The sequence below is a fragment of the Trematomus bernacchii genome, unplaced genomic scaffold (assembly GCF_902827165.1).
Source record: "Trematomus bernacchii unplaced genomic scaffold, fTreBer1.1, whole genome shotgun sequence".
Classification (NCBI taxonomy): Eukaryota; Metazoa; Chordata; class Actinopteri; order Perciformes; family Nototheniidae; genus Trematomus; species Trematomus bernacchii.
In genome coordinates this window covers 10,961,834-10,983,801 of record NW_022987593.1, presented here as the reverse complement: position 1 = coordinate 10,983,801, position 21,968 = coordinate 10,961,834, and the positions used below count along the sequence as shown (strand labels likewise).

At 38.9% G+C, this 21,968-nt stretch overlaps 1 protein-coding gene and 1 long non-coding RNA gene across 2 annotated transcripts; one reads left to right on the top strand and one right to left on the bottom strand.

The window, feature by feature from the left end:
• Nucleotides 1-4,053: 4,053 nt before the first annotated feature.
• Nucleotides 4,054-7,446, bottom strand: LOC117482238. Its single transcript, XR_004555849.1, has 3 exons — nucleotides 7,107-7,446; nucleotides 5,325-6,678; nucleotides 4,054-5,122 (listed from the first exon to the last, which is right to left on the bottom strand). It is a non-coding gene; the product is annotated as an uncharacterized LOC117482238 (long non-coding RNA).
• Nucleotides 7,447-10,678: 3,232 nt separating this feature from the next.
• On the top strand, nucleotides 10,679-19,799 carry LOC117482130 (microfibril-associated glycoprotein 4-like). The gene is made up of 5 exons (XM_034130122.1): nucleotides 10,679-10,780; nucleotides 10,983-11,180; nucleotides 11,453-11,549; nucleotides 15,778-15,945; nucleotides 19,259-19,799. The coding sequence occupies exons 1-5, from the start codon at nucleotides 10,766-10,768 to the stop codon at nucleotides 19,540-19,542; spliced, it is 762 nt and encodes a 253-aa protein (XP_033986013.1). The 5' UTR covers nucleotides 10,679-10,765; the 3' UTR covers nucleotides 19,543-19,799.
• Nucleotides 19,800-21,968: the final 2,169 nt, after the last annotated feature.

Below are 21,968 nucleotides of genomic sequence, written 5' to 3'. Positions count from 1 at the left end.
AGGATTATTTCTGAAACAGTATGGAGCTGAAATGCCTTTTCTCTTGCAGGTTTACCACAAGGTGAGTTCCTTTTATTATTTCCTGCTTTTTTACACATACTCTCTCCGGTACAGGTTAGCTCTGAGTGTTAGCGATGCTAATGTAAACAAAGACCATATTACGTCCAAAACACGTCACGCATTGTTTCTGATAGCAACGTTTCTGATCCACATTTCCGATATAACGTCATATCGGACGCAAATCTGGATCAGCTCCGTTGTACCCCCGTTTTTAGAGATTTGGGTACGGAGGAAAAGAGAGAGGGTTTTGTTTTCTGACACTTTGTGAGTTCCCTGAAACACCGGGGACACTTGTATGAAAGACGTAAAAAAGTGCATTTTGCATGATAGGAGACCTTTAAGGCAGCAATGCGTTTCCAAAACGTTTGCATCTCAGTGCTCTGTACCTACGCCTGGGTGGCAGTGGGGCGAGGAACTGATTGAGTGGGTGTGTGATGTCCAGTTCTGTTGTGGTTGCTATGCGTGAGATGGCCCTGTTGTTAAGCACTGTGAGGTTGGGTGTAGGGAGTCCAATATGGAGCTAATTTCCTGCCATAACTCCACAAACAAACTAAACAGGTTTTACAAATGCCTTATGATTCACTAACAAACACAATGTGGTTTGCAAATACAAAACACCATCTACAAACTAATGAATTTAGTTTTGCAAAGAAAAAACTTATCTATCAAACAAACACATAACATTTTTCTAATAAATCATGTTTCAGAGACAAATTCAGCTTAGGTTTTACAAGTACACAACTTTTTTTTACAAGTGCACACATTTGTTTTACAACTACAACACTTTGTTTTACAACTACAAAACTTTTTTTTACAAGTACACAAATTTGTTTTACAACTACAACACTTTGTTTTACAACTACAAAACTTTTTTTTACAAGTACAAAACTTTTTCTTCTCACGGCGGAATATTACTGCCAAAAGTCACGTGACTGGAATATTACTGCCAAAAGTCACGTGACTGAGTCACGTGACTTTTGGCAGTAATATTCCGCCGTGGTTGTGCTCATACACACTCACACATGCTCACTCACACATGCTCCACGGCAGCAGGGGGCACTACTGAGTCCATTGGGAAGGCGGGAGGTTGAGCAGAGCATGGAACAGCTCTTGCCAGCCTGATCATGACAGCGGTGTTTCTAGCGATCCAGCATCTGAATTTAGCGATCACAACGAAAACAGCCAAGACACATATTGAGCCCAGAAAATGAATGTTCTTAGGGCTGTAAATATAATAAGCCTTTGTCTAAAATAGACAACATTGTAACTAAGGAGATTTAAACTATACAGCGATTCTGCACTCGGTCAATCAGCTGCTCTTCATTTTCTTTCCTGCTATATTCAATGAGTGATACAAATATTTTTTACCATACGTTCTGAATAAAACTGATACTGTTGGACTCGGTACTAGTTGACTGCTACCAGAAATAAAAGGAAGTACTTTACTGTGTACTTTGTGAGTAATCCTCTGTCAGAGTCCCCTCCATAGTACATAATGCATGTTTTTTGCTATCTTTGATGAATGATAAAAGGGTCATTCCAGAATTGGAGGACAATTTAGACACCAACATTTTTGAAAAATAAACCTTTCATTTGATTATTTTTTGTTATGTATTTAGGAAAAACAGATAATAAACCATAAAAAAAAGTGATTTGCCCAGCTAAGGCATCAAATGTATATTTTCCAATGAAGAATTAACCCTGTTACTCTAATTATAGTAACAGGGTTGCAAGTAACAGGGTTGAAAATCAATGCTAATTTTAGCTTTTACCTCAGGAATTAATGCTAGCTGCACAATGTAATGCTATTGTCAAGGAATGGACACACTTTATATTATATTTATATTTATATATATTTAACAAAGAAAGATACATTTGAAATTAATTTGTTTTTGTCTCATAATTTGAGTAACAGGGTTGCGTTTGTATGAGTGCCACACTCCTTCAAGAGTGACAAGATTGGAAATATATTACAAATAAAAGAGAGGACTTAGTTTTGGTCTACCCATGGTAGTAGCACATGGCTTGCTGATGTCCTTTCCACTGTGTCATGCGACAAACAGTTTTTTCACTTCCTCTGCCAAGCTAAAAAAGGTTTCGGTAACAGGGTTGCGCGCATGTTGAGGGACACACCTTCTGTGCAAAATTACTGTTATTTAAAATGTGTTTATGATTTAACAAATTGATTTTACCATTACAAGACACATATATCAATAGAATAATACCAAAAAAGTAAATAAAAACCCTATTTTAAATGTTATAGTTGACATGCAAGTTGGTCACCAAGAAGCTGGGACAAGAGAAAAGGGCAATTTTAGGGGGTGTTCGAGAGCTATTTGATATTTTAAATAATATTTTTAAACCACTTTTTCTACAACTTTATATGCATCTTGTCTCAAGACAAGTATATTTAACACAACAAGTGCATGTCTTAGCTTTTTGGGCATGGATTATTAGATTTTTATATGGGGGACATGAAATGTCCTCCAATTCTGGAATGACCCAAAAATAAAATGTTACCATTAGTTCTTAATGAAATTGATACGGTTTGACTTTGTATTAGTAAGCCTACTACTAACAATACATTGAAGTACTTTTACTGTGTATTTTTTTGAGAAATACTCTGTCAAAGTCCCCTCCTGAGAACAAAATCAAGCCACTTCTTCTAAGTTTGATGAGGGAAAAAAATATTTTTTGGGTGATTTAATGGGTGATGTAACATTAATGACAGACATAATATGAGGTCCTTGGCACTCTAGAGGGGTCATTTTGTGATCATGGGGCATCACCCTTACAGCATCAGGACAATATCATATGGAGTCAGATACTGGAAGTGGGCTGGAGGCGTTAACTGGGACTGATGGAAGGATGAGGCTGATGAGACTGAAGAATCTGCGAGGAACGAACTAGCGGCAGAGGAATAATTATATATTAAAAGACAGCAGCATCATAAGAGGGCAACCATGTGACAGAGTGTGTTACTTTGCTGAAGGATATTTGTGACCAGCTATCCATTCCAGGCCAGACTCTAAAGACTTTCCAAGGTGTGAAAATGCTGCTGCCGGAGTACTGACTGGAAGTATTGCTGATATCATGTCTACCATCCTCTTAAAATACTCTGTCCAACAATATCAGTCTCAGGAAGAAATGTTTTTTAACGCTTATTAAAAGAAAAACATGCATTCTTGTACTCAGGAGGGGACATTGACAGAGGATTACTGGAAAAGTACACAATAAGTACTTCATAGTACTTGTGGGGGTAGTTTCAGTAGTACTGAGTCCAACAGGATCAATCTCACGAAGAACTAATGGCAACAAAAAAGAATTCCCTCATCAAACTTAGCAGAAGTGGCTTGATTTTGTTCACAGGAGGGGACTTTGACAGAGTATTTCTCAAAAAATACACAGTAAAAGTACTTCAATGTATTGTTAGTAGTACACTGTAAAAAAAAACCCGTTGTTTTTACGGTAAAAACCTGGCAGCTTTGTTGCCAGAATAATGATGTAAAAAATACGGTAAACTGTAAACAACTTTACAGAACAACGTGTATATTTTACAGTTTAAAACTGTTGTAATTTACATTTTAAATCTGTCATTTCAACAGCCCTTTTCTGCTGAATTAGCATGATCACGTTGCTATTAAACTGATTATTTCAGTAAGATTTACATGCAGTTGCTGTCTATTGTACATTGAATCCCATTCAATTTTACAGAAAAATACCAAACAAATAACACTGTTTAACTGTAAAAGCATCAGTGTAATGCTGTAATTTAACTGAATTTTCCCGCAAATTGTAATCAAAAGTTGTGTATAATTTAGTGTATTTTGCCGTAGTAATGACGAGTTTTACAGTGAAAGCAACATCTAAATACTGCAATTTAAATTTTCTGTAAAATGTATTTATTACAATTAAAATGCAGAAAAAACTGTTCTATGAATAGCAATCTCAAATATATATATATATATATATATATATATATATAGTATAAAACCGCCTGTAAGGATTATTGATATATAAAAATGTTTTTCCTATACATTAGTCAGATTGAAAGATTTCATTTAAACTACACTGCCTTCGTATATATATGTTTGACTATTACCAGAAATGTGAAGAATGTAATCCAGGGTACACAGATTAAGCACTTAAAATTTAAAATGCAAAGCTAGATAAACCTCAAGAGCCACTGTATTAAAAGTTGAAAAAATTCCAACAAGAACTTGCCTTTCCAAGAATTTATTATATATATATATAATAGCAGTGATCAAAAACATCTGTCATTTCTCAACATACATATTGGTAAAACATACAAACTAAGGCTGCACAATAAACAAACAGCTCACATTGTCCAGGAAATTCAAGCTGAACAAAGTTGAGAGGTTACTTGCATCACATCAAATGATTTATGGGAAATAATGTTTTTAAATATTTTAGTACTTTATATGTCTCATCTCTTATAGTGGGCACCTGTATAATATAATACTCGACTGTCACAGCCACAGACTGAGCTGTAACTTAGCCAAAATAAGGGATTGTCTTAGTTGAATACATGTTCATTGCTAAAGGAAGTGTGTACGTGATGAAGCTACAGTTGCAAAACACATGTGTGTGTGTCTAAGTGAGATAGGTGAAGAGGTAGGGTCAGCAGAGACCCTTCACTTCAGAAGCAAAAACCCAAGTGGAAAACAAAACAAAACCACCCAGTGGAGTGTAACACATCAACATTTTTACACTCAACAGTGATGTCCTGAGCTTTTACAATGACCTTAAAAGAATAGTTTGACATTTTGAGAGTTACATATTGCATTTTTTTAAATTAGTTAAAAGAACATGGGAAAAAAAAGGCACTTCAAATTTTAACTACGATTTAAACAATCAAACAAACTGTAACTTGGGCACATCGCTACATGCCATTGATCTTACTGTCCATATTCAGACATCACGCCACTCATGGTCCGAAAGTTCCTGTATCAAGGTGAGGACTCTCGGGTTCACCTGAAGACGGGATGCACGTGTCTTCTCCACTTTGGTGCCCTTCTCTGGGTTGATGGAGAAAAAACACCTTAAAATAAAAATACAAACAAACAACAGAATTAATAATAAAATAGCTTGCCTAACAACAAAGAAACTTCACATCAATCTTATTATTTTGAAGCCAAAATGACAATTATCTTAGCCCCCAATTCACTGAAGCAGCTGCTTTAGATTTGTTGCAGTTTAATAAAATAAATTGTTGGATAAAGCCAATCCCAAAAAACACATACCTCTGGACAAACTCCAGGGTGGATGCCAGCTCTGACGGGTAGGCGATGTTGAAGCAATAATAGCTCCCAAACATCATGGACAGGGCAGAAACCAAGGAGGGGATGTTGTCCTGTACTATGTTTCGATCCACACTCAGCATGAATCGCCTTGAAGAATAGCATGATCGTCCTAAAAAAGAAGAAAAACACAATTCAAACTAAATTAAAACAAGACTTGTCTTCCTGAAATATTTCACAAAACAATTTTAGCACACATTTTAAGGTCTGTTAAATTGCTCACCATCAATACAAAAATGTATGTATGTGTATTTGCAGGTTAAGGGGAGATAAATGTAATGTCAATTTGACTTGCTTTTAGGGGATAGTTCATATTGTTTGAAGGGGGGTTGTAGGAGCTACAGTTTGGAGAAACAGAGAGGAGAACCAGCAGACAGCTAAGCAATGCACTGCTGTGGACATAGTTAAGCCACCAAAAAAACTAAAACAATATTACTCTTAGTGTATGCTATATTAAAGAATATTTTCAAAGCTCTACCTTTCTGTCAGACAGCTATACAGTCTGTTTCTGATAGGGACTGAAGCAGCAGGGTACATTTGTGACAATATTATAAATATAGCGTACACGTAAACTGAATTTTTAGGTGGCTAAAATACGTTTCGCTGCTGCACCCATCCACAGCTTTACATACGTACCCGTACTCCTGCCTGTTCCTCCAAAGACATGCAAGTAATACACTGACTATGGATAAGTATCCATAAGCATCCAAACTAGCCCTTTACGAGCTTACAGTAACAAAAAAGATTGTGCAACATAAACGTCTCAAATTAGACAGAAAAGAGAGAAAGAAGTGGCAGAAAGAACAGAAAAAAGTAGACTGCCAGTTAACTTTGAACCCCCTCAGATGTAGCTTCAAACCCCCCACTTCACAACAGCATGAATTAAACGAAAATAAAGAGTTCAGCTTTTAGCATGATACTTCAATAACGTTACCAGACTATTTAAATTAACTCCCGGTCAGTAGACGTTATAACTATGACTGCAAAATGCACTCAATCACAAACAGAAGCTAGTATTGTCCTGACAACACACCGTTGTTTGCTTGCAGTTCGCGCCAACACATTTGAAAAAACACTTATGCAATGCAGAACATAAACGTTTTGCTGCAAAATGCACTCAATCACAAACAGAAGTTAGTATTGTCCTGACAACACACCGTGTTATAATTGAAGTTTGAAGAAAATAAACGGTTAGCTTACCAGTGCTACAGATGTGATCCTGCGCTCATGTGCACACAGCTCCGTGGCAGGCAGACTTGAGACAGACTTGGCCGCGCCCTGAGCCGTAACCGTTAACCTGCAAAAACGGCAGGTAATCATTTTTAGTGCTAACATGACTGCCCGTTAAATTTGAACCCCCTCAGATGTAGCTTCAAACCCCCCGCTTCACAACAGCATGAATTAAACGAAAATAAAGAGTTCAGCTTTTAGCATGATACTTCAATAACGTTACCAGACTATTTAAAATTAACTCCCGGTCAGTAGAAGTTATAACTATGACTGCAAAATGCACTCAATCACAAACAGAAGCTAGCATTGTCCTGACAACACACCTGTTTGCTTGCAGTTCGCGCCAACACATTTGAAAAAACACTTATGCAATGCAGAACATAAACCCTCAACGTTTTGCTGCAAAATGCACTCAATCACAAACAGAAGTTAGTTTTGTCCTGACAACACACAGTGTTATAATTGAAGTTTGAAGAAAATAAAAGGTTAGCTTACCAGTGCTACAGATGTGATCCTCCGCTCATGTACATACAGCTCCGTGGAAGGCAGACTTGAGAGACAGACTTGGCGCGCACTGAGCCGCAACCGTTAACCTGCAAAAAGTGGCAGCTCCCGCGATAATTAAATAGTCCAATGAAATAACAGAAACAAACTATACTGCTCAGTAGGCGTGTCTCAGTTCAGCGGCCGTTTCCTTCGGAGGCGTTCGATTACTGTTTGGGCTGTCTGCCGTGGGCTGCATTCCACTCCAAATAGCCGGTCGGCCGCAGAATCCAAACGCCAGCTGTTTTATGGATTCTCATTTAATTTCCAAGAATATCTCAGTACTGGGTTATTTCCAATTTCAAAAATAAATATATGTATTAAACAAATAGAAATAAGAAGTAAGTATATTATAGTATATTCAAGAATGAAAAAATATAAAAAAACATGATTTTAACACTGTCATGTTGTAATTTTAACTGTATTGTATTGTTTTATGTATTACAGTTTTTCTGTGTTCAAACCACAGTAATCTGTAAATTATACAATGAAATATAATTATTTTAACATATTCTTAATGTGAATTTAACAGTTTTGTTTGGTTCAGTACTTTACGAAATATTACTGTAAATTAAACACTGCTTCATTGTTTCTCTATTTACAGTTTTTTGATGTTGTGATTTTACAGCTTTTCCCTGTTAATTTCACGGACTTTTTTTACAGTGTAGGCTTACTAATACAAAGTCAAACCGTATCAATTTCATTAAGAACTAATGGTAACATTTTATTTTTATCATTCATCAAAGATAGCAAAAAACATGCATTATGTACTATGGAGGGGACTCTGACAGAGGATTACTCACAAAGTACACAGTAAAGTACTTCATTTTATTTCTGGTTGCAGTCAACTAGTACCAAGTCCAACAGTGTCAGTTTTATTAAGAACTTGTGGTAAAAAATATTTGTATCACTCATTGAATATAGCAGGAATAAAAATGAAAAGCAGCTGATTGACCGAGTGCAGAATCGCTGTATACAGGGGCGGACTGGGACAACAAATCAGCCCGGGACTCTCGACCGGCCCACTTCGGTACCGCCGGCCCACCTCGGTACCGCAAGTAAGCGGCCCACCTCGGTGGTGCCGCAAGTAAATACCGCGAGGAAATTGTCGACGGGGGGGAAGGGGGGGTGAGCAGTGACTTATCCGACCGGCCCACTTCAGTACCGGCCCATCGGGATTCGTCCCGAACGTCCCCTGGCTGTATATATAGTTTAAATCTCTTTAGTTACAATGTTGTCCATTTTAGACAAAGGCTTATTATATTTACAGCCCCTAATAACATTTATTTTCTGGGCTCAATATGTGTCTTGGCTGTTTTCGTTGTGATCGCTAAATTCACCTTGTTTATAATATTATCACTATAACACCTGTCATCAGGCTGGCAAGAGCTGTTCCATGCTCTGCTCAACCTCCCGTCTTCCCAATGGACTCAGTAGTGCCCCCTGCTGCCGTGTAGCATGTGTGAGTGAGCATGTGTGACTGTGTATGAGCCAGCCACGGCGGAATATTACTGCCAAAAGTCTCAGTCACGTGACTTTTGGCAGTAATATTCCGCCGTGAGAAGAAAAAGTTTTGTACTTGTAAAAAAAAGTTTTGTAGTTGTAAAACAAAGTGTTGTAGTTGTAAAACAAATTTGTGTACTTGTAAAAAAAAGTTTTGTAGTTGTAAAACAAAGTGTTGTAGTTGTAAAACAAATTTGTGCACTTGTAAAAAAAAGTTGTGTACTTGTAAAACCTAAGCTGAATTTGTCTCTGAAACATGATTTATTAGAATAATGTTATGTGTTTGTTTGATAGATACGTTTTTTCTTTGCAAAACTAAATTCATTAGTTTGTAGATGGTGTTTTGTATTTGCAAACCACATTGTGTTTGTTAGTGAATCATAAGGCATTTGTAAAACCTGTTTAGTTTGTTTGTGGAGTTATGGCAGGAAATTAGCTCCATAGTCCAATCACGCTGGCAGCAGTGTTGGTGATGCGTGTGAGTTTGGTCTGGTTGGTGACAGTGAGCATATTGATAATGCTTTGGTATAGTAGAGGGAGAAGAGGGGGGGAAACGTACAGTTCTTCGAGTTCATGGACGACGGATAATCTTTGTTGGCTCCTTTTGAAGATGTTGGTGGTGTGTTGGTTGAAATTAAGTTTATTTTAAATTTTAAATATATAATCAGTTATTACAATAACTGGAAAATACATGATCTCTATAGGTCACATCCTGAGTGAAACTCCCCAATATTTTATTTATTTGTATTGAATTTTAAGCTGTTTTTAAAATGTTTTATTCAACTTCTTCCAAATAAAGAATACTGAATGCTTTTTTGTCACATTCTGGGCCCTTGTTCAATCTATTCATTTTATTACCTGGTGTGTTTCCCGGCTTTGCGATAACCTGTCCTGATCAGATTCACCTGTCCCTGTTCAATCTTTCTCTTTTGTTCCTTCAGTCTGTGTGGCCTTGTCTGTTCACAGTAGCGTCTCAGATAGTTCCCATTGTTATTTCATTGTTTATTTAAACTGTATTAATATTAAACTTGCAGCTTTTGGTCCTTGGGTCCACAGATAGAGATTCCTTGTTTGTGTAATTAGTTTTAGTCCATAAACTGACTTGCAACAGTGTTCACCCACTTGAAACTTATCTGATTTGTTTGGATTACAAAGGATCAAAACGTTAGGATTTTGTTCTGATATTTCATTTTAGAAGACTGACCTTCAATGTGAAATTAGTTTTGTATACAGAAAACCCCAGTGCTTTGGAAGCTACAAGTTGACACAAATGAAAACTATTCCTCAAACAAAGACGCTGTAGGCTCTACAATTGGCCCCACCTGTGAAACATTAGAATAGCTCTCATTTTCTGGGTAAAACCCTCCAATAGTTTGAGTATCATAGCTCAGACTGAGTATATAAAGAGGTGGAAGCTGCATTATTCTACACAAGCAATACTGAGACCAGAAGCCAACAATCACAATCAAGGAGCTACAGAGTTCAGTGGCTAAACGTGGAGTGAAGGTGTACCAGCAAACCATTTAGAGAGCTCTGCATAATACTTGGCGTTATCACTATCATGCTGTTGGCATGCTTTTCGTCAGCAGGGACTGAGTATCTCAGAAGAATGGATACAGCACAATACAGGGAGAACCTTCTTCTTCACCTTTTAGCAGAACAATGATCCTAAGCACAAGGCCGAGGCAACACAGTAGTGGTTAAACAACATTAAGGTTAATGTCCTAAAGTGGCTCAGAGACCAGATATCATCCCATCGAGAATCTGTGGCACTGTTAGAAGGTGGGCAAATCAGTTTTTTGTCGAAAATGGCTCCTGCTCCAGTGTCACAAGACTTCCTCCATTCCAGTACCTTCTGTCACATCCAGTTGATCAGGTTCGTCAACCTATTCCAGTAATGAATGCTGGTTACATTTTTGCCTTTCCTTTTCTTCCGTGTTCATATATGTGCCTATCTAATACAACCAACCATTCATAAACCTTAAAATAACACAACTTGTCATGCACTTCCAAAAACACGTGATGCACCGTCTGTATAAATGCCTACGTTCCAAACAAGAGTCACCTCAAACAACAGAGTGAACTCAGCGTAGACCTTCCTCTCCACGATGAAGATGATGCAGGTAAGAAAACACTATTTTAAATGTCTCTGTCCTCTCTTGATAATCAATACTAGCATCAATACTTGGAGCGGTCTCAAACTGATCTACTCTGGGCAAATTAATAATCATGAATAAACTAATTTATTACCATTAAAAAAACTGTGCAGGAAATCACTTCAAAAGGTGCTGTAGGTATTTAAAATCTCTTCTCTTTTTCATCCAGGTGACATTATTTGTGGCTCTTCTTGGGTTTTTAGCCTCAGCTGCCACTGGCTCGAAGGACTTTCTGCCTTTCGACTGCAATGACATCTATTGCAATGACAACACCAGCTCCAGTGGGGTGTACACCATCTTCCCCGGGGGTCCCGACACTCCCCTGCAAGTCTTCTGTGACATGAACACTGACGGGGGCAGATGGACGGTCAGTATATCAGATTTTATCAGACTGTGTGCTTTTCTTAGACCTTGTAAACCTGCTTTGAGAACTCATGACTTGTCTTAACTGCTTCAGCTTTTTCTGTTGCCTCCAGGAATACAACAAATAATTTGTCTTGATTTTTCTTTTCCATTTCCACCAACAGTCCTGTTTACTGGTCAAGATACTTTGTAAAGTTGTCCAGATGTAGTTATTGTAGTAGAACATGTTGGTATCCTATTATCCTGTAACACTCTTCTTCCTACTCTTCCTCTCAGGTATTTCTCAAGAGGATGGATGGGACTATAAACTTCTACAGGCCCTGGAGTAACTATAAATTCGGATTTGGGAACATGGCAGGAGAATATTGGCTCGGTGAGTGTTCAACTAATAAATTCAACACATTTTTCATCTTAATATGCTGGCAGATGAAGGAACATTTAAATGATTGGTGCCTACTGGTGAATGCTGGTGTGACTGCCCAGTGACGGTTCTAGACCAATTTTACTGGGGGGGGACCAGGCTGGGGCCAGTTATTTTTGTATTTATATTATACAATAAAAACGGGTGAAAAAAGACAAAGACGCTATATAGTAATTGCGTAAAATAAACATAAAATACAGTAATTGCTTTGTGCTTCTGTACAGTTATTCATTTCAGTAACTGTAAGTTACAGTTCTTTGTTTCAGTTGTTATTTTGTTGTCCTTCACAGCAGTGCTTCTCAAACTTTTTTCAGTAATGTATACCCCTGACCGACCCCGGACATATTTGATAGAAAGAAGCCAAAATAAATAATTACAATATAGTCATGTTCCATCAGTGTGTGATTTATTAACTCCTTCATGAACGAATTACAACAAACTAACAATATTTTCATCTTTATGCATGAGAATTTTTTTTAAAACAGATTTTTACGTAATAATAAACCCATGAACAAAATGATATATTATGCAAAAACTATCTATGTTTATTACATGGCTTAGTTGAATACTCGATTCTGATTGGTCAATTCAGAACACGTGACACGTTGTTAATCCAGTAGTACAGACCGCTGTCAAGGATTTATTGACCGTTGTTAAGGAAGCTCACGTCACATCTGCAGAAAGAAGTCCGGTCGATTTAACTGTATACAGTTTGGCCGAAAAGCAAACTGGGACAAGAAAACAGCGGAGAAGTAACGGGCAGAAACCCTCCTTTTTACGCAACGGTCCTGACATAGACATCAAACGGCAAAACATATTCAGTTGCGACGTTACTTTGGCATTAGGCTAGGGATATCTAGATACTTTCCAAGGTTTGACATAATGAATTGTGCTACTTTTAAAGCAAGCAACAATGTTTTCAAATCTGTAATCAAAAAGGTCCGCAAAAACGCTATCGAAGCAGTTCCTGCCGTTGCTACGTAGTTCAAACAGTGACAACGGACTATTTTTCTTAGCGGATGCATGTCATTTTAAATCAATAATAGCCTACTTTTCTTTAAATCAGGGGTCACCAAGCTTTTTTAGGGTGAGGGCTACTTTAAAAAAATAAAACAAGTCGGGGGCTACTTTTACTTTTCTTTTCTTTTTTTGCGGTGTATATATTTAGCACATTTTAACATTATGATATGCTGACCTTTAACCTTTGTTTGCTGTTTGGGTCTGTGGGACCCGTTTGCAGTGTTTACTAAAAGAACATGTATGCAATCTAATTATTTTAACCTGCTTTATTTGGGGGTGGACGGGCCTCACCTCCTCCAGGGGGGTCCTCACCTCCTCTAGGGGGGTCGGGGGGCATGCACCCCCAGGAAGATTATTTTTTTAATGTTGAAGTGAAATGCATCAATCTGGAGCACTTTGAGCACAACATGAATTGATGGATACAGCTCTCAACACTCAGATGAAAGAGAGCTGTATACTTTTCAATAATCCAAACATCTTTAGAATATGATCACAACCAATAACAAATCATTTAAACTGGTTTATTCTTATCTTATGTTACCTAGTTAGCATTTTTTCTTTTTATGTATGCTTATTTTACTAATCACTCCCCTTTCAAACTGTTTTTTGATTTGTTTTACTGTCCTATAGTACACATTGGAATGATTTCTTACTTTATCTATATTAAATAGATAAAGGTATGCTCTCCCTGGCTCTCTCTCTCTCCCTCCCTCCCTCCCCCCCCAGCTCTCTCGCTCTCTCTCTCCCCCTCTCTCTCCCCCTTTCCCTCCCTCCCTCCCAAGCTCTCTCGCTCGCTCTGTCTCGCTCGCTCACAGAGGCTGTGAGCTCCTCCGTGGCGATCGACGGCTTGCGTTAAAAAAAAATAATAAACATATTTTTAAAGTGGGGGTGGACACAAACGGGATTTTGAAAAGTGGGGGGGACATTTCCCCCCTGTCCCAGGTGGAAATTACGCCATGCGTGTGTGTGCGTCAAGTGCAATAAAGATATGCAAGTTGCAACACACAGAGTAAAACTCTGCCCCCCATGTGTTGTATAGGCTGCATGATAGGCTGTTCAATGGGGCTGATGTGTTGTGTAGATTCTGCCAGAAGGAAAATCAGCGGGGAGGTGCCACATTGCTTTTCTTCCAGACTGCAACGCTCGCTGGTCCCGCAAATCAAGCAAGAACGTGATTGGTAGATATTAATTTTGGGGGTGGGGGGAGGAGGGGTGTTAGATAGATATAGAGTTGTAGTAAGTATAGGGTGCATAGGGTAGATTCTTTTAATTACATTTCCTTTTTTGTTTTGTGTATTTTATACATTTTGGATTTGCTTGGCGAGCTATTTTTAGAACATGCCCCGCGGGCGACTCACGTTGCCTCTGCGGGCGACCAAGTGCCCGCGGGCACCGTGTTGGCTACCCCTGCTTTAAATCAATAAAAACATTTTCTAAATCTATAAAAGCATGTCAATTAATATTGGGAGTCATATTGTTACTTTGTTGAGAATGTGGCCTTGTAATAAGCGGGATAATGTGCAGCGACTTGGTCATTATGGGGAAAAGAACACCCGAGGGGATCTTGATGAGCCTGAAGGGTGTTCTTTTTTGTGTATTGTATTATCCCTTACATAATACAATACACAAATATTATAATAAAATCCACAGTGGTGCCTGATGTGCAACTATACCATCCGAAACCCCATGCATATACAAGAAAACAGCATTAAATTAGCAGTCTCTAATGTAGTGACCACAATGCATGAAAGGGTAAAAAAAAATAAAAACATTGTAACAATTATAAACAAATTATGTAATAACACTGCACTGACACTCTTTAGGAGTAACAGGTCCTCAGCGATCGTGTACGGCTTTTTGGCTTTAGTGATGAGCAGTGACACCGCATACGATGCCTCCAGTGCTTTGGCTGATGTTGTGGAGGCTTTTCGCATCATCTCTTGCGAGGATCTGTACTCAGCAAGTTTTCTCTTGAAAAACTCCGGTGGCTTACCAACATGACACAGGTGTTTGGTGCTGAGATGTCTCTGGAGGTGCGCTGGTTTCATCGAGCTGTTGGCTAGTTTCTCCCCACATAAAAAACACAATGCCTGGGGCGGGTTGCCGTTTGTTAACATCCGGGTCTCTGCATCCCAGGTGAAGTGTTCTCTTCTTTCACATTACAGCAACAATATCCTGCGGTTTCTGTGATTTTTAGTCTCTCAATGTCTAGGCTTGAATCTTACTTGAAGTAAAAAGGGAACAGCCTCTGGTCGGAGATGACAAGTGTTGATTTTTATCCTGCATGGCCAGTGGCGGTGTACTGCTCTAAGGGGTCCGACTAGAATGCTGAGTTACAGTAGTTCCGTTGACGCCAGCGCTATAGCCAATAAATGGTAATATTATAAACTTTTATTTTGGAGGGGGTAACAGGGGGGTCCCAGGTCAGCGTTACTGACTGGCCCCTGTGACTGCCTCAACTTGCAGGCTTTGCTCAATATATGATACTGTATGTTTAGCTTAAGGAAGAAGAAAACGAGGGGTTACGTATTGTAACCCTGGTTATATAAGCACAGGCGGAGCCCTCTACTCACTGGACTCTATGGGTACTACTCTCTATCATGCTGTGCGTGCTTTCACCTACTGAGTTACGTAAACGTAGCCGGCCAATCGGGGCGAGCCTACCTGAATGCGTGCGCAGGCCCACAGTATATAAGGCGGCTACGCCCTCCGACCGCCATCCTACACCCTCTTCAGCGAGCGGCATAGGACAGACAGGGCCCCCAGGTAGAGGGCTCCGCCTGTGCATATATAACCAGGGTTACAATACGTAACCCCTCATTATATCTCACACAGGCTCCGCCCTCTACTGGACTCTATGGGTACAGTGGGTGGAGCCCCGATGTATAAACGCCCTGTCGTCCAACAACATTGACCCATCACACTGTCCCTGACCGGCTTTTGGCTAACATCCACCGCATCCCCACTTCCTCCCATTCGGTTGTAACCGTGGAGAAGTTGGGGCCGCAGCTTGGATAAGGCACACTCACACACGCTTACCTTGTGTAGAGTGTGCATGAAAAAACAGTGCGGAGACTCTATATGGAGCCTACCGCGCATCATGTTCCCCAGGTCCCTAAGGAGCATGGGAAAACATAAGATTTTTTTTTCCTTTTCTAAGGCCTGGAAAACATCTTCCTGCTGACTCTGAGGAAGGAGAACGAGCTGCGGATCGACATGGAGGACTTTGAACGGGGGAAGAGGTACGCCAAGTACTCCTCCTTCTCCATCGATTCTGAGGTTGACGGTTATGAGCTTCACCTGGGCAAATTCACTGGCGGAAAAGCAGGTAAGGATTACTGTGTGGATATTACTTTGGGAAGTGTAGGTTTAAAGAGGCCCTAATGTTTTTTTGGGGGGGGGGTTCCCCTTCCCTGTAGTGTTATATAGTTTTTTGTGCATGTTATGGCGCGTTTCCACTACAGCGCGCAGCCCGGTTTAAGAGGGCTGTGACGTCAGCGGCCCGTTTGTGGTTGCGTTTCCACTTGGCCTAGTACCGGCCGGCTGGTCCTAATTCTCAGTTTTTCTGGCCTCATAAAATCGTGGGGCCAGGGCCAAAGACAACCGGGCTGTGTTTGTGACGTCAACGCTCTCGGCTGCTGATTGGTCGGAGAGAATCGTCACAATCTGCGCGCGAGATAATCCATTTTTACAAACAGCATTTTTGTTAACGGAGGAGCTACAACAATGGCAAAGAAAAGCACACCATGGTCGGTCGAGGAAGTGACGACGTCCATTATATTGCAGATGATAAGGTCCAGCGGGTGCTCGACGGGACAACTCGCAATATCAAAGTCTTTCAGGAGGTCTCTACACAGACACTGGACTCTCCAACGGCGTTACTGGAGTCTGCATGGTACGTTTTTGCTAACGCTGTGTTATTTGCTTGAAAGCTTTGTGTCCCTGCTTTGTGTCCCTGCTTTGTGTCCCTATCTGTTTTAAAGCTCACTTCTAACAAATAAGTTTATTTTATCCTTACATTTATGTTCGACAACCCCGATGGAGCCCCGAAGGCTAGCTAGGCAGATAGCATTAGCGAGAGCTATTGTTTGCTAACACCATATGTGCCATTGTTTACGTTCAGTTTGTCTTTTCTATAGTTGTTGTTGCTATTTATAGTATTGTGCTGCAGTAGTTTGTGGAATTTACAAGTCATGTTTCTGTTCTAGATGATTACATTGGGACTAGCGAGGAGGAACAGTTCCGAACAACGTCCTCTGCATCAACAGCACAAACCGAGGAGGAGACGATCTGGCCCTGCAGGAACGGCAACTGGCCCAGCAGAATCAATGCCATGTCTTATCTTATTGCTTGTTGATAAATAATTGCACCCACCAGCGATCGCACAGAAAGATGGCATCATCTAGGCGTCCCTCTGCAGTCAGAAATATCATAAACACCATCGTCCACAAAGCACTGTACAGGGGTTTATGGATTTAAGAGAATACTTATCACAGTGAAACCTTTATCATCTGTTGCAATTAAAGCAAATAAGAGAATAAATACTTGGTTAAATAATACATTTTAACTCTTTAGCAGGACAACTCTGCATACTGTTTGAAATTGAGTTTGCTAGCTTGAGGTCCTCCTCTAAAACATAACATTACATAATGGTATTAAGAATACATGATAAATACATGTAGAAAAATTACTCAATTGTAATACCCTCGTTGTGCTAGACTCAAACACATTGCTTATATATTTCAAAGAGAAGAGAACAAAAGAAAACACCTATACAAAGAGAGCGGTGCACAGCGCTTAATATTTACTTGCACTATATTTCTGTTGATCTGGGTTATTGTGTTGCACTGTTGGAGGAGCCTGTGACCTAAGATGTTCATTGTCATAACTACACTAGCTATGTTCGTATGACAAAATAAAAAACCTTGAACCTTGAGGCTGTGTCTTTCAGACAAACCATCATAATCATATTATTTTATGCTGTGGATACTTTAGCCTCCATCCATGTTAACAATTTTTTACACTTGCATTTATGAATATAGTTCTGTTGTGTTTTACACTTTTGTATTTATGTTTATAGTTTGCTTTGATATTTGCTTAATTTATTAGATTATTATTATGGGGGCAGTACTGGTGCTTGAAATTCAAATATTTACTAAATAGTCAATTCTGATAACATTTTTTTGGTTTAAATAATTTGACAAACACATGTATGTGAAAAAGAAAAGATGTATTTATGTTCAATACAATACAATGAATATTTAGGTATTACACGTAGGTTTTCCTCAGGCATCCTGAAGTTCTCCACCCACTGAGTGTGTGAAAGATGGAACAATCACATTCCACCACTCGGTAGCTCGGTCGGTAACTTCTGAAATACACAAACAAAAGCATACATATTTTAATACGTAAAAGTGGTAGCTACAATTAATTAAATACTTGAAATACTTTGGTCGTATAGGGAGAGTGAGCCTAAACACATTGCTAGTTAGCGAACGTTAGCTTACCAAGTAGCATTGTAGTTAGTAGTGATTCGAGTCGTCCTGTAGTCTCTGCGGCGTAGGAGGACTGCCCGAACTCTCGCGTCAGCTTCTTCTATACCTCGTCTTGCTATACGTCGCCTCTTTCGAAACAACTCTTGTCTATTTCTTGTGATAATAAACCACACAGCAAAAAACAAGCAAACGATCGCTTTCACATCTCCATTGTTGTGTCGCATTGAAGATGACGTCACGGCAGTTTTAAGCAGCGTCGCTCCGCCTACACTGTTACTATAGATACTGACCTGGTTCCTAAACTGTAATGGAAACGCGCCACAAAGTGAGCTGGTCCTAACGAGGCCGGGCGCGGCCAAAGGAGGCCGAGCGGGGCCGAGCGAGGCTGTGTAGTGGAAACGCGGCATAAATGGTCTGGGCTATATTCCCAAAGCTCCCTCCAGAGGGAGTTTCTCTCCCACACTCCCCCCATGTCTTAAACGCCTCCATTGGACTCCTTTGTTTACTTCCGTAACATAGTGACATCACTACGTAACACTCTTGCTTGTATTGTCTAGCATCTTACGCGATAGGCTAAGGAGCGGGGTATCTCTAAGCGGTTGACAAATCACAATCTGTGCTGGCCAGCTAACCAATCAGAGCAGACTGGGCTCTGGTTTCAGACAGAGGGTGAAAAGAGGTGCTGCAGCACAGGCAGTTTGAGGAAAATAAAGAGCTTTTTGAACATTAAAGCATGTCATAGTCATATAAGAGACACAAAATACAAATATGAACCTGAAAACTAGCATAATATGTCCTCTCTACAGTATTTGTTAAAAATGTAATGAAAAATAGCGTGAGGAAAGGTTGGTCTGGTGACACTTGGTGGGTATTTCTTGGGACTTAAGTGTTGCAATTTGGACGTGTGAGAAATGTAATATTAGAAAACTTTTATTAAATTACATAAAATAGAAATACCTTAATATTCTACTTAAATACAAATGTGCCCGGTTATATTCTATCACTATTTAAGAGGCATACATGTGCTGTACCTATTGTTCTTTAAGTCATTTATAAAAACATAAAATAAAATATATTACCCACTGACACACATTGGCATTGAAATAAGTGTTTCTGGGTTTCAAGTTTGTTTGTTTTTATTTCTAGGGGACAGTTTGACAAACCACAACAACATGAAGTTCACCACGTTTGACAGAGACCAGGATATTTACACTGTAAACTGCGCTCAGAATTCTATCGGTGGATTCTGGTACTCCAAATGCATAACCCTAATCCATGCCAACCCCACCGGCTTGTACGCACCTCGCGGGACCACCACTGTATATCCCTATGTTGGGGTTATCTGGAGAACATGGAAGGGCACGAAGTACTCCCTGAAAACCTTCGACATGAAGATCAGATCCGTCTCTGGATGTGTATGCTCACATTAACCTGATTATCCGCAGAGTCACTAGTTATGGTGAAACTTTACCATTAGGTGAGGAGGGTTTCTTTTATTCCTATTGACTACAAACAATTTTTGGGGAAAAATGTATGTGAAATGTTTATTTTACACATTTATTCTTGCACACATATACAATTTGAATTAATCTGTTCTTGCCTGATTCTTTCTTAATTTGTTTTACATTTTTACTGGATTCAGTTCAGTCTTTGGGATCTTTTAATAAAACGTATGTGATCAAACTTTCTTTTTATACTGTGTTATTGTAGTTATTATTATTATCATTTTCATTAATGTAATATTATTTTGTTGGATGGAGGAAGTATTCAGATCCTTTACCACACGAGAAATTACAACGGAAAGTCTTACATACATTTCTTAAACATAAGTTTAGGTAATGTATTATCAGGAAAATGTATTTCAAGTATTAATAGGTTGTTCATTGTTATAATTCAAACCACATTATGGAGGTAATTGCACCTACTTTCTTTTTTATACATCTGCTAAATATTCTTTGTTTCATCAATTAATATTTTGATTTATTACACTTTTTAAAAATGTGAGAAATGCTGTCAAAAGGACCCAGAGTCAAATCTTCCTACTGCTTTGTCAACATTATTATATTACACATTTTATATAATTAAAAGGAAAAGCAGCAAAGCCTTACATTCGAAAGCTTGAACCATGATTCTTTTCCATCTTTACATTTAAAATATTTGACATTTACTGTCAATCAACTTATTCATTCATGGGTTGATTAAGATATACTTGTATTTACTATTAGATATTTGAATGTACAACACATTCTGGCTAATTTAGACCGCTTTAATGGTTTCAAATACCATTTAAAAGTTTTTAAAAGGTATTTTATTCAGTCAGTGGGAAACAGAAATAAGAAATACAGTCTTTATCTTCTTCTGCATAATGGCAGCCCACTGCTCCTAACACTATGAGGGGTCAAATGCAGAATGTACATTTCCCCTCTGTGGGACAATTAAGGGTATATTCTTCTTCTCTTCTTCTTTCTAAATCTGGCATAACTATAGGTTTTAGCATATGATAGCTATGTGATTAACATGATGATTCAGCCTCTATGGAGATAGACATATGACTGTCATGTTTATTGCTTACGTGGGCCTTAGCTAATCTGAACTAAGCATTGAATACTGCTTTGAACTCCTGTATCTTGTGACTTTGTAACTCCCTCTCTTGTATATAGGCATGTGATGGACACTATTCGGGAACTAGTTGTACCAAATGCTCTGTTTGTGATGACTACTTCCATTCTTGAGAGGATAATAAATACATGGATCCTGATATTGAAGCTCAAGCCGGTGACGAGTGATATTTTCCTAACACATATGCATAAGAATAGATAGATATAACAGTATGAATATGAATGTAACATGGGTATGGTACGGTGTGTAGTGACAGCCAGTGTTAGTGTTGATGGTCATGACTTTTCAAAGATTCAAAGCTTTATTGTCATGTGCACATTAGCTACAGTGTAATTATGGTTATGAAAAACGCATGTCCCAGGCTCCTTCAACAATGCAACATAATATATATAGGACATAAAACAAATAAAACCAATACAAATACTGAAAGAAATAACAGAATAGAAATAAAATAGTGCAAGAGAATTTTGCAAAATGTGCAAGAATAGTCTATATACATGTAAATGGAATATGATATATACATAAATAAATAGCCAGATGCAAACAGATAAACGGTTATGGAGGCACTTAATGAGCTCTTAGAGTCTTATGGCCTGAGGACTGTGATAATGTGAGGAAAGGGGTAATGTCTGTTGGAGTAATTCAAAAGCATACATTTCACTTCAGAAACAATCTAGTCAGGGACAACTGGCTGACAACTCAATTGAAAAATATTCACTTTTCCAATGTTTGATGGTGTTTGTTACTTTGTTAACACATCTGCACATGTTGGTGTTACAGTGAACAAAACAATTACACCTTTTTAAGTGGCACCAAAAATGTGGATATTTTAGAGATCCTCTTAAATGTCTCTATTGAGGCAAGCCCCCTGCAGTTTAAACCCTTGAAGGACCATGGTGAAAACCTGAGTTACATCTCTCACATTATAGGAACATAACTCATTAAAACCAGGAGGTATTCCAGTATTGCAACAGATTTATAGTGGTGTCATTATGGGGTTTTCCACACAGGACAGGGTCTGCTGCAATACTGCCATATAACCTATTCCTGCTGACTCGTTTAATGTATTACAATTTGCATTAAGACAAACCTTTGTCTACGTGTGACTGCCCTCCCATGAAGATCATATGCCCTCTCTGTAGATTTGTTCTGGCGCCAGGTCTGTGTATAAGGCTTAGGTTTCTCTTCTTGAAACCTAAGCCTTGTACAGCAGAGGGCGTCACACATACATATACAA